The 14,170-nt window shown below is 38.7% G+C and overlaps 1 protein-coding gene across 12 annotated transcripts in view; it reads right to left on the bottom strand.

The window, feature by feature from the left end:
• The window catches only part of TASOR (transcription activation suppressor), a 62,846-nt gene that overhangs the window by 31,786 nt on the left and 16,890 nt on the right, over nucleotides 1-14,170 (bottom strand). For all 12 annotated transcript variants that reach the window (XM_036331850.1, XM_036331851.1, XM_036331853.1 and 9 more), the window contains 5 exons: nucleotides 13,621-13,745; nucleotides 11,232-11,263; nucleotides 10,460-10,565; nucleotides 8,764-8,867; nucleotides 8,581-8,684 (listed from right to left, as the gene is read on the bottom strand). In XM_036331850.1, the coding sequence (XP_036187743.1) occupies nucleotides 8,581-8,684; nucleotides 8,764-8,867; nucleotides 10,460-10,565; nucleotides 11,232-11,263; nucleotides 13,621-13,745 (471 nt within the window). The remainder of the gene's footprint in view (nucleotides 1-8,580; nucleotides 8,685-8,763; nucleotides 8,868-10,459; nucleotides 10,566-11,231; nucleotides 11,264-13,620; nucleotides 13,746-14,170) is intronic.

Raw genomic sequence — 14,170 nt, 5'->3', positions numbered from 1 at the left:
ATGGATTAAACAGCAAATTAGACATAGCTAGACAGAATTTATAAACTTGAAGATAGCTATGATGAAATTATTTGGAATGCAACACAGATAAATAAAAGTAGATGAAAAATACTAGTACAAGAGAAATTAACAAACATGAAGAACAGAATGAAAAGGTCTGACATATGCTGGTTCATAGTCTTAGAAAGACAGTCTAAAGAAAAGAAGGAGCCCTGGCCAGTTTGGCTCAGTGGTAAGAGTGTCGGCCTTCTGACTGAAGGATTGCAGGTTCAATTGATTCTGGTCAAGGGCACGTACCTCGGTTGCAGGCTCAATCCAATCCCCAGCCCTGGTCAGGGCAAGTGCAGGAGGCAACCAATCGATGTCTCTCTCTCACAGTGATGTTTTTCTCTCTCTCTCTGTCTCTCCCACTCCCTTCCACTCTGAAAATCAATAGAAAAAATATCCTTGGGTGAGGATTAACAACAAAACAACAACAAAAAACAAAACAAAAAAGAAAAAGAAAGAAGAAATGAAGTCGATATAAATCCGAGATAATGACTAATATTCCAAAATGAAGATATAAGTCCACAGATACAAAAGAATATATACCACGCTGCTTAAATGAGAAATCTACACCTAGATATACTTAATGTTAACTGCAAAACATCAAAAACAAAGATTTTAAAAGCAATCGGAAAAAAAAGAGGTTCTACAAAGGAATAATTACACTAAGAGCTGACCTCTCAATAAAAATAGAAGCCAGAAGATACTGTAGTATATAATCAAAGTGCTAAGAGAATATCAATCCAGAATTGTGTACCCAGATCCCAACAATGCATTAAAGATATGCATTTTTCTCAAATACAAGGGCATGTACAAAAATTGACTACGAAGTAAATTTTATATCAAATCTCAATAAATTTCAACTAATCACCACCTGTTCTGATTACAATGGAATTAAATTAGAAAAAAAAAAAGACAAAAATATTCTTATAATTTGGATATTTAAAAATATACCTATATATCTGTGTCAAAGTGGAAATCATAATAAAAACTAAGAAATACTTAGAACTGAATAATAAAAATACTACATAATAAAACATGTGGAATGCTCACCCCCTCAAAAACCACACTTAACCTTATTGGGATTTTTTTAAACTGGAATTGTATTAAATCTGTAGATCAAATCTGAGAAAATTAACATCTTTATGATACTGCCTTAACCATTAGCAAGATTATCTCTTTACATTTTTTTTTTTTTTTTTTTTAAATATCCTCACCTGAGGATATTTTTCCATTGGTATTTAGGGAGAAGAGAGAGGGAAATACAGAAATATCGATGTGGGAGAAACACATTGATCATTTGCCTCTTGCACGGGTCCTGACCAGGTACATGCCCGTGACAGGAATTGAACCTGGGACCCTGTGGTCCACAGGCCCACACTCTATCCACTGAGCCAAATCAGCTAGGACTCTTTACTTCTTTAGAGTATTCTTGGAATAGAATTTTATAATTTTCTGGATCTAAGTCTTGCTTATTTTGTTAGATTTATCTATTGCCAGGCATCTTATATTGTAAACAGTATTTTTCATGTCAGTACACTTTCTATTATGTATACAGAAATGTAATTGATATTTATATGTTGATTTTATGTCAGATCTATATATAAAATTTGAATTATTTTTTTTTGTACATTCTTTAGGCTTGCTATATAGATTTTATTATCTGGGAACAATACTGTTTTGATTTGTCTTCTCCAGTCTTCATAGTTTTTATTTTTTTCTTGTGTTACTGTGCAATCTAGGATCTGTAGCATGATGCTGAATAAAAGTGGTGATTGTAGGTATTTCTGTCTTCTTGATTTTCAAAAGAACACTTGCAATATTACCCATTAAGTAGAAAGTTTGCAGGTTTTTCATAGATACCTTTTATTTTTTCAGTTTAAATTTTTTTCTTGATTTTTTTAAACCATACTGGGTTTTGAATTTTATTCTTTTTTTTTTTTTTTTTTTTGCATTTACAAGATAGCCACATAGTGTCCTTTCTTCTAGTATGGAGATCTGCAGATTACAACTTGAAAGCCAACCCAGCCTGTTTTCTGTTTTTGTAAAGAAAGTACTGGGTCCTGACCGGTTTGGCTCAGTGGATAGAGCATCGGCCTGTGGATTCAAGGGTCCCAGGTTCAATTCCAGTCAAGGGCATGTACCTTGGTTGTGGGCACATCCCCAGTAGGGGGTGTGTAGGAGGCAGCTGATCGATGTTTCTCTCTCATCGATATTTCTAACTCTCTATCTCTCACCCTTCCTCTCTGTAAAAAGTCAATAGAATGTATTAAAAAAAAAAAAGTACTGGAATACAGCCATGCCTATTCATTTATGTGTATAGATAATGGCAGAATTGGGACAGAGACTTATGGCCCACAAAGCCTAAAATATTTACTATCTAGTCCTTCACAGAAAATTGCCAACTCCTGCCCTTATTAGCACACTGGATTTGTTTGTTGTTGTTGTTTTTGTTAATCCTCATCCAAGGATATTTTTCCATTGATTTTTACTTATTTTTTCACATTGATTTTTAGAGTGGAAGGGAGAGGGAGAAATATTGAGAGAGAAACATCGATGTGAGGGAGATACATCAATTGGTTGCCTCCCACATGTGCCATGACTGGGGCCAAGATGGAGCCTGCAACCAAGGTACCTGCCCTTGACCAGGATCAACACTCTATCCACTGAACCAAACCGGCTAGGGCACACATTGGATTTCTGAATTGGGTAGCTTAGACTAATGTGAGAAAAGAAAGTATACTTAGCTTTTATCCTACCAATTGGCATTCCTGTCCTTTTATATTCCTTTAATTTTATAATTGGAAAAGTAACACATAGAATATTGGGGGGTTTGCAGAGTATTGCTTAATAAAAGGAATCTTTTTAGCTTTAAGATAAAATTTCTTAGATGAATACACGTTTTCCCCCCCTAGGAGTCCAATAATATATTTGGCTTTTCTTTTTTTTTCTATACTATATGTGACGCTTAGTTTTATGTGTCAACTTGACTGGGCCACAGGGTGTCAAGATATGTAGTCAAACTTTACTCTGGATGTTTCTGAGGATGTTTTTGGATGAGTTTAACATATATATGGATAGCCTGAGGAAAGCAGATTACCCTCCCCAAGGTGGGTGATCTCATCTAATTAACTGAAGGTTCGAATAGAAAAAAAAAGACTGACCCTTCCTGGAGTAAGGGGGAATTCCTCCTGCCTACCTGCCTGGCTTTGAGTTAGAATATCAGTGCTCTTTTCCCCACATCTTTGGACTCAAACTGAAACATCAGCTCTCCTGAATCTCTAACACTCAGACTCAGACTGGAACTACACCATCAAACTCTCCTCAGTCTCCAACTTGCCAAATGCAAATTTTGGGACTTTTTAGTCTCCATAACTGTGAGCCAAGTCATTTCTTTTGTGTGTTTGTTTTTTGTTAATCCTCACCCGATTTTTAGGGAGAGAGGGAAAGACAGAGAGAAACATTGATATGAGGGAAACACATCGATTGGTTGCCTCCTGCATGGGTCCTGACCAGGGCCTGGGGCAGGGAAGAGCCTGCAACCAAGGTACGTGCCCAAATCCAGGACTCTTTGGTCTGCAGGCCAATCTCTATCCACTGAGACAAACTGGCTAATTCTTTATAATAAATCTCTCTGTCTTTCTCTCTATATATATCCCATTGGATTAGTTTCTCTGGAAAACCCTTACTAATACACCATGTAACTATCTTGATAAATGCAAGAGAGAGAGAGAGAGAGAGAGAGAGAGAAGCATTAAATAAAATTCAAAACCCACTCATGGTTAAAAAATAAAGAAAAAATTTAAACTGAGGTATCTATGAAGAATGTTCACAGCAGAAACAATATTCAAATTTAGGTACATTGCTCTCATAGGTTTTTTATATTAAAGTCAACTTTTAAATTAACTTGAGTTATCATCAACCAAAAGAGCTAAATATAATTTTACTTATTTTATAACTCTCCCTGTGGGAAAATAAAACTTCCTCAGATTCCTCAGTGCTTCTGCCAAAAGCCCTCACCTTCCATCTACACTAATAAAAGAGAAACATGGTAATTGGCGTACGACCGCTACCCTTTTCATTGGCTAATCAGCGAGATATGCAAATTAGCTGCCAGCCAAGATAGCAGCCGGCAGCCAGGCAGCTTGAAACTAACATGAGGCTTGGTTGCCTCAGTGACGGAGGAAACCAACGTTCCCCGCCTGCCACTGCAGGCCTCTGAGCCTGCAGTTTCAAACATTGTAACAAATACCGCTGGACTTCAGCCAGCAGATTCGCAACATTGTATGCAAAGGCCAGAAACCTACTTTCAGGAGCGGAGGCCTAAGAGCTGGAGCCAAGCCTCAAGCTAAACCTGGCCCAGAATAAAAAAAAAAAAAGGAAAAAAGGAGCGTTTGGGAGTTCAGTCACCCCCAGCCTGAAAACAGCCCTCAGCCCCTCACCCAGACTTGCCAGGTACCCCAGTGGGGACCCCCACCCTGAAGAGTGTGTGGCCAGCTGCAAACAGCCATCATCCCCTCATCCAGGCTGGCCAGGCACCCCAGTGGGGACCCCCACCCTGATCCAGGACACCCTTCAGGGCAAACGAGTTGGCCCCCACCTGTGCACCAGGCCTCTACCCTATATAGTAAAAGGGTAATATGCCTCCCAGCACCGGGATCAGCGGAGCCGCGAGGCCTCCCGGCACCGGGATCAGCATGACAGGGGGCAGCGCCCAAACACCCTGATTGGCCCTGCTCTGTGTGTGACGGGGCGGGGCCACAACCCTCCCCTGCCCCCCGGGCCCTGCTCTGTGTGTGACGGGGTAGAGCTATAACCTCCCCATCGGCCCTGCCCTGAGTGTGAGAGTGGCGGCGGCCCAACCCCCTGATCGGCCCTGCTCTGTGGGTGATAGAGGGTGGCACCCCAACCCCCCTGCCCCCCCCACGGGCCCTGCTCTGTGTGTGACGGAGTAGAGCCATAACCTCCCCATCAGCCCTGCCCTGAGTGTGAGAGTGGCGGCGCCCCAACCCCCTGATCGGCCCTGCTCTGTGTGTGACAGGGGACGGTGCCCCAACTCCCCTATCGGACCTACTCTGTGCGTGACAGCGGGGAGCTCCCCAACCCCCTGATGGGCCCTGCTCTATGCATGACAGGGTACGGAGCCCCAACACCCCTGATGGGCCCTGCTATGTGTGTGACAGGGGGCAGTGCCAAACCCCCGGATTGGCCCTGCTCTGTGCGTGACAGAGGGTGGCACCCAACCTCCCCATCGACCCTGCCTTGAGTGTGACAGGGGGTGGTGTCCCAACCCCCCAATTGGCCCTACCCTGAGCGTGACTGAGGGTGGCATCGCAACCTCCCGATCCACCCTGCTCTGTGCATGACAAGGGGAGGCACCCCAACTCCCCAATCGGCCCTGCTCTGAGCCCGACCAGGGGCTGCACCTAGGGATTGGGCCTGCCCTCTGCCACCCGGGAGCAGGCCTAAGCCAGCAGGTCGTTATCTCCCAAGGGGTCCCAGACTGCGAGAGGGCACAGGCTGGGCTGAGGGACCCCCCCCCCTTCCCCCCGAGTGCACAAATTTTTGTGCACCGGGCCTCTAGTATTATATAAAGAGGGAATGTTGCTTTCATTTTTACCAGAAATATTTTGCTGTTTACATACCTTAAGAATTAGATCTGTAGCAAATTATACAGTTAAATGCTCTAATCCAAAGGAGAATTAAATTTTTCTTGTTCCCCTGAGAGTGTCAAGTGGTTCCCCAAGAAGGCAGAGGTGAATGCACAGATTAATTCCTAGTTTCAGTCCCAAGATGCCAGGAAGATAGAGCTTTCTCCTATTTACATTTTAAGCAAGAATGAGTCCTCGGAATTTAGAGATGTCATTAGAACAAAGAGAGCTAACTGACTCCTGTAAAGATATGATTTATTTACCAAAGGGTTAGAGTTAATATTCATTAACATTTTCAGAGGCCTTTTCAGGGGCGGAGGGAGAGAGCTACTTCCTTTCCTTTATAAGCAAAGAAAAGTCACTGTTTCTCACCCCTTATCTATGGGATGGCTACTCCATAAATAAATGACCTGTACCTTGTTGCATTTCCCTAACAGTAATGACTAGAGCAGTGATCGGCAAACTGCGGCCCCTTGAGTGTGGCTCTTCCACAAAATACCACGTGCAGGCGCGCACATACAGTGCGATTGAAACTTTATGGCCACACTCAAGGGGCCAAAGAGCCACATGTGGCTCGCAAGCCGCAGTTTGCCAACTACTAGACTAGGGCAAAGGAGGGCCAATACATTTATTACTTACTATAAGGTATTCACTATATTTGTCTGATCCAGAACACCTCATGTAGATCCAAGATAAAATTATTAACAACCCAATAGTTCTCAATGCACCTCTCATTATGAGAAATATGAAAAAAGTAACTATAATTAGAGTAATTTCCAATGAGGTGCACGAAAAGGAATGCTACACAAAATACCTAGGTCTATTAGATTCAGGTAGTGTATTCTTATGGAATGCCCATAGCCTCTGTTACTTCACTTCTTGATTCTGGAAAGACCCAGTCCTCCACAAACCTTGCTCAGATTAAGAACAAAATGCCAGCATCCTTCTTATCCTTCCAATGATTCTCATTATTAGGAACTGAGGAGATACTATGATTTTCTGATAAACTCCTCACTGTTAAGATTCTCAATACTCATTCTCTGAAATGTAAAAATTATATGATTTGGATAACTCACGACATCCAAACTATCTAAACTTTCACTTTTACTTTCTGAACTCAGTAATTGAATAGATTTTGATCATGAGGAACACTTGTATTATAGACAGGCTTTCAGAGGAAAACAAGAAATCCTCCTATATAATAAAAGGCTAATATGCAAATTGACTGAATGATGGAACGACTGGTCACTACGATGCGCACTGACCACCAGGGGGCAGACACACACTGGTGGTCAGTGCACTTCCTCAGCCAGAAGCCGGGCTCACAGCTGGTGAGCACAGCAGCGGTGGCAGGAGCCTCTCCCACCTCCGTGGCAGTTGGTCAACCCCCAAGAGCTCCTGGACGCAAGAGGGCGCAGGCCAGTCTGAGACCTCCCCCCCCCCCAGCCCCCCCCATAAGTGCACCGGGTCTCTAGTGTCTAGTGTAATTATAAACGTATATTCACATGTATTGAATGTGTATGCATGTGTATGTATGTGTATGTTGTAAGATGCCTAGCCCAAAGGTTTCTACCCAGTTGTTCAAAGTGTTATTGCTGGGTGTCCACCAATTCATAAGGTTACAAATTCTGCCTACAAATTTGTATATAACTTGACGCTCCCATCTATAAACAATGTATTGGTTAAGCAAATCTATATGCATACAATGAAAAATCTATGTAGACAATAAAAATGAAGTTGTGGGTTCTGAAAATCAGTAATACAAATCTCCATTTGAATACCTGGAAACTGAGGCTCAATAACATGAGGAGTAAAAATAAGTCAACTGCTGAGTAAACTGTATTAAATGGCATACCTGTGCAAAAAAAACCCTCTTTCTTTCTACTGGAACATCTGATCAGCATTTAAACACGAGTTCACCTATATCTCATATTAACAGAAACCTTGGGATAGCCACTACTCTATCAACCACTTCATCTCCTTCACTAAACTGTACATATTAGCATCACTCCTGAACCCATCACAATCTGATCCCTGAAGTAATTTAATTTCTCTACCTAAACTCAATATATTCCACACCCATTGACCTGGATACTACCTACTAAATATGTCTTAAACCAGTCTCTTCTTATATCATCATTCTTACTTTTCTCATCCAAACATACATCACCCTCTATGGTAATAGTTTCCTACCTCATCTCTCTCTCCCTCCTTCAATTCATCCTCTACATAATAACCAAGGTAAGCACAAAACAGATTTGATCATGCTGCATACATAATCAAAACCTCATCCAACTCCCTTTAAAAACCATTGCTCTTAGGATCAAGTCCAAACTTCTAAATATTTGAACATTGCCTGCATGATGCTGTAGGATATAGCCTCCTATACCCTTTTCCAGCCTCATGTTCTACCACTTTCTCCCAATTACTATGATGTTCTTTTATTTCTTCAGCCTCACAAATCATCTTTTTTTTGAATCTTTAAATATGGCACTGTCTCTTCTGGAACCACATCTATCTGAGTAATTCCACTTACCACTCTGTGTAGTCCAGGAGAACAGAGTCTCTTTCCTTCATTTTTTTACTGAACTATACACCTGACATAAATACATGACATTCAAGAAGTATTTTTTTAATATCACAGTCACAATTACAAAATACAACAAAGATACTTCACAGAAAGACTGGTCTGTAGAAGGTCTAAGTATCATGGCTATAAAGGAGAGTACCAAAGGCCATAGTAAAATGCTGTTAACTAAATGGCAGCAACAAAAACAGACTTTGTGGTATTTTCAGAGATAAAAATGAAATAAATTGAAATATTATATGATCACTTATTAATAGTTTCTAAGGGAGAAAAAAGAACATTTTAAATTTTACTCACAAGTTTTTCTTTCTCTAGTTTTTGCAGTAAACTCTCCATGTTACTTCCAATTCTTGTCTTTTCTACAACTTCATAAAGACTGCAATACATTCCATTCTTCAAAACTGACATAAGAAAAAATACATAGTAAATATTCAGATTCAAGTCTGCTTCTTATATTTCAGTAAAATTACATTACTTTACCTTCATTTGAACCGAAGTATGCTTCCCTGTAAAACAGCGCTGGAGGAATTTTCTGTTTCAGATGATCAATACTCATAACTGTTTCAACATCTAGCTTCTCAGGACTGAAAGAAAATTAAAAAAGCCTATTTCCTTACATGTATTTTTAACTCTAGCAATGGTATCTCTCTCTCTCTCTCTCTCTCTCTCTCTCTCTCTCTCTCTCTCTCTCTTTTATAGACACACACACACACACACACACACCCGTCTTGCTGGAAAACAAAGAGCATATTTATTAGCACCGTACTTTAAAGAAGATTTGATATGGGAAGTCCAGATGTACAGGTAAATAGATACATAGCCTGGCAATACTACCAACCTTCCAAATGTAAGGCAGAAGCTAATTCTACATGCCAATATTACTAATAACAAAAGATATAAGGTTGTCATTTTATTAAAAACAATTCAAGTATCTACTGTTTACATAGTCCTCAAACATTTATGAAGGTTCATGTTTATTGTGATGGTAGCAAAAGATCATTTTATTTTCATTTTTTAAATTGATTTTTAGAGAGAGAGAAAAGGGGGAGAGAGGCAGGTAGAGATGGAGGGAAGAGGGAAGTAGAGAGGGAGAAGGAGCGAAAAAAAAAAGAGAAACATCAATGTCAGAGCAAAACATGAATCGACTGCCTACTGGGGATAAGCCCTCAACCTGGGTATGTGCCCAGACAGTAAATTGAACGACAACCTTTCGTTGCATGGAATGATGCCCAAACAACTGAGCCACACCACAGGGCAGCAAAAGATCATTTTAGACTTTTCTATTCTAGCATATTCCCAAGACTGAAAACAGCCTATAAATTTTAATTTAAAACATCAAAGCTGTTTCCAACAAACAACTGATAAATTTTAAGTCTATCATGTTCAAATTGCCAAATGGAAAATATATCTAATAAAGATAAGAATTTTTGTATTGATTTTAGAAAGAAAAAAGGGGAGAGGGAGAAAGAAAGAAACATCGATATGAGAGAGAAACATCAATCGATTAGGTTGCCTCCTGAACGTACCCTCACCAGGGATTCGAACTTGCCACCTCTCAACAACACTCCAACCAACTGAGCCAAACCAGCCAGGGCTTGGATAAAACTTTTTAAAATCAGAGAAAATAAGAGTCCATTAAAATCTCTGTCAATTACTTTGTTTTAGTGATCAGATTCAAAGAAATGGCCTCAATACATTTTTAAATGTAGTCATTAATCATTCAATAAATATTTACTAATATTCTAAGTAAAAGGACTACAGGGATGAATAAGTCCCCTGCCTTCATAGAGCTTATAATCTTACGAGGCAGACAGACAACAATAAGAAAGGTATTTACCAGATGGTGATGGTTTAAGTTCTAAGGAGTAAAAAAAGACACTAAGAGTACACAGGATAAAACTTTTTAAAATCACTTTTAAGATTTAAATTCATTAAGAAAAAGTTTTATGCCACGAATGTGTATGACTTTTTAGCCCATCCTCAAACCAAGACAGAAAACCAGAGGGCTCATTATGCCAATTAAGTTTCTAAAGATATCAAATCAATCTTTTTAAAAAACAAACCAATATTGATATCGAAGTTCTTATGGACTAAAGTACCAAATAAAATTTAAATATAAGTAAGAAAGAAAAGGAAATAGGGAAATAACTATTTTTTGGTAATATACCATACTTACAGTTTGATAGGCAAAAAAGCACGAGTGGCTGACCTCAGAGAAATATAGCACAAAAGCTTTCCTTTATTTAAAAGCTGTCCTTTCCACAATGTGTAGTGAAATTTATCTTAAATAAAAAAAGAAAAGGACACAATTCTTGGCAACCCAGAAGCAAATATATGTTTACTAGAAAAAAGGAAAAAAAAAATCTAGAAACAAGGTTTTGTAGAACAAAACAAAATATTTGACATTTATATTTACAGGAGAGTCCAAATATTAGGATTTTTTGTTTAAACTATCGTTTCCCCTACAAAATCATTCCAGCTGCAAAGAATAACAATTTTGTCTAAATGTCTTCACATCAGAAAGCTGAGGAGCAAAGACAAATAGTCTGCCCTCTTATTTCCCCCAAAAGAACCTATATGAAATTCGGTTAACTACATGAATCCATACAATGTCTCATATCTTCTTCTGAATCTCTTTTCATTGTGGAGAAACCTGACTTAAACCTTTGATGAATTTAATACTTTTAAAGGCTGAATTGTGAAACTTGTATTGTTTACTATTATCGATCCAAGTGGTCAAACATGATCTATTCACAGCAGCAGCAGCTTCTCAAGGACACCTTATGCCTGGATGACCAAATGTTGATGCTATATCATAGCATGGCCTCACCCTTCTTTTCATACTTTGCAGATTCTCATTCATTATGAAAATAAATCAAAGCACTTAATGTATTAATTTTTTACTATGTGCATGTACTCTTTCAATTTAGAAAACTAAAGAATCTTACCTGTGTTTCTATCTGCATTAAAGCTGTTAGATCTACAAAAAAAAAAATTTATTTTTAAATTACTAATTGTTAATATAAAAGTTAACACTCAGGACCTTGAGATAGGTGCTATTTTTAATGGCATACTATACAAGAGAATTAAATTCTCCTTCCAAGTAGGAGGAAGCAGTTAACTACTTACTATAACATTTAATAAATCCAAGTTTACTTGGAGAAAAGAATTACTTACTTGACTTGAATTACCTTATTTGCCCAAAATTAAGGTACTGTTTTACCCAAAAATATCCATCAGGAGAAAATAAGAGTCCATTAAAATCTGTCAATTACTTTGTTTTAGTGTTAAGATTCAAAGAAATGGCCTCAATACTTATTTAAATGTAGTCATTAATCATTCAATAAATATTTACTAATATTCTAAGTAAAAGGACTACAGGGATGAATAAGTCCCCTGCCTTCATAGAGCTTATAACAGCCGTGGGCAAACTACACCGGTGTATCCGGCCCGTTTGAAATGAATAAAACTAAAAAAGACCGTACCCTTTTATGTAATGATGTTTACTTTGAATTTATATTAGTTCACACAAACACTCCATCCATGCTTTTGTTTCGGCCCTCCGGTCCAGTTTAAGAACCCATTGTGGCCCTCGAGTCAAAAAGTTTGCCCACCCCTGGCTTATAATCTCACGAGGCAGATAGACAACAATAAGAAAGGTATTAACCAGATGGCGATGGTTTTAAGTTCTAAGGAGTAAAAAAAGACACTAAGAGTACACAGGTTAAAAAAAAAATCACAGAAGACCTCACTGATAAGGTCACCTTTAAGGAAGTGTAAGTGTAAATTATGCAGCTAATTGGGGAAAGAGAAGAACAGCAAATGCAGAGGCCCTGAGGCAGGCACATTAACGGGTGGCATTCAAGGTACAGCAAGGATGTTCAATCAATGCTTGTTTTAAATGCTTTGAAGGTAAAAAGATGGAATCAAACAGGAGGCAAAGAAAATTAATGGATAATCATTATTCCTGGGAGTATGACCTCATAATTATTAAAGCGCTGAGTACCTTCTGAAGATCACTGCTGAAAGGCAGCATAACAAATGTATCATGGAGATGATAAATACAGACACATACACACACACAGAAAAACCCAAATGTCTGGATATTATGTGAATCCATACTTGTGGCTGTGGATGGTTTCCAGGACTAATCACGATATGAAAAAAGTGTTAGATCTCAAACAAGTAAAATGAAGATGATGCTTTGATCTGGAAACTAATAAAGAAGTCAACCTCAAAAATGTCTAGTATGTTTAAGAATGTGGCTTTAAAAACAGCAATATTTCTAAACGAATGTATATCACACACGACTTTGACTATGGGTACTCAAATTAAAAATACGTAGATATTTGACCATTTCACCTATATTCTTACTTAATTTTGCCAAAACATTTTCTGGAATAACTACATGGGAACAAAAAAAGGGGAAACTACTTTATATTTGGTCACCTTATATTAGAGCTTACAGGAAATCAATAGTACTCAACTCTGACTAAAAATCAGAATCAGCCTGGCCCGTTTGGCTCAGTGGTTGAGCGTCCAAGAGGTCACTGTTTCAATTCCCAGTCAGGGCATAAACCCGGGGTTGAGGGCTCAATCCCCAGTAGGGGGCGTGCAGGAGGCAGCCAATCAATGATTTTTCTCTCTCACTGATGTTTCTATCTCTCTATCTCTTTCCCTTCCTCTCTCTAGAAAAAAAAAATCAGAAATCACTTGGAAGCTTTTAAAAACTACCAATGCCTAGGCTACTTAATACCTGATTTTGGTTTAACTGGTTTGAGGGGGGAGCTGGGGCTTCTTTAGTAGAAGCTCCCGATTTCCAGGAGAGCTAACATACAAAATTTCACTTTTAAAAACTACATTTACTCAACTATGCAAACCTTCAATATCAAGGAAAAAGAGGTTTAACTGTGAGGTTCAAGTAAACTTTAGCTTATATTTCCATATAGTTTCAGTATCTGTCCTTTATATTAACATTTTAAATATATTTTTACTGATTTCAGAGAGAGGGAGAGAGAGATAGAAACACTAATGATGAGAGAGAATCACTGATTGGCTGCCTCCTGCATGCCACTGGGGGGTCAAACCTACAACTTGGGCATATGCCCTGACCGGGAATCGAACATGACCTCTTGGTTCATAGGTCGATGCTCAACCACTGAGCCACACCAGCTGGGCTACACTGACCTTTTAAATCACAATGAACATTTATGTATCTAATTAATATTAAGGGGGGGAAAAAATAGGAACAAAACAAAGTGTTCCTTCTAACTATGCAGTCCAGGTTATATAATATAAATACCATTCTGGATGATGCCCAAAACTCCTAAACCTTACCTTAATGAAGGTACAAACTTCGGAGGTTGTATGTCATCTTGGTAAGTAAAAGACACAACAGCATATGGACACACGTGTCTTGGTCTTTGCCTTAGTTCATCAAAGCCATACTCATAGAAGTAATACTAAAATAAAAAAATGCAAAATTAACTTCATTAAGAAAGCAAAAGTACAGAGTGGGAATCTTGTATTTATCTGCCTAGTTTTTGAAAAATATAACACTTAAATGTGCCTCTACCAGAAAATATCCTTAAACACTGCTTGCCAATTTAACTATAATAATTTATACTTTATATTCATTTTAGGATATAAATTTTATACACACACACACACACACACACACACACACACACACACACACATATATGCCAGAATACTAGTAGGTATTCCAAAAGTTTACTTCTGAAGACTTGACAATCAGGAATATGGTCAACAAATTTCCTCATAAAAAAATGTTACAAATGGGGCTCCCAAATCAGCTCAGAAAAGCCAATTTGATACAAAATTAAAATACTACAGACACAACCTCAACCAAACCTACCATGTTGTT

This window comes from Myotis myotis, unplaced genomic scaffold (assembly GCF_014108235.1).
Source record: "Myotis myotis isolate mMyoMyo1 unplaced genomic scaffold, mMyoMyo1.p scaffold_m19_p_13, whole genome shotgun sequence".
NCBI lineage: Eukaryota > Metazoa > Chordata > Mammalia > Chiroptera > Vespertilionidae > Myotis > Myotis myotis.
This window is presented reverse-complemented; position numbering and strand designations above follow the sequence as displayed.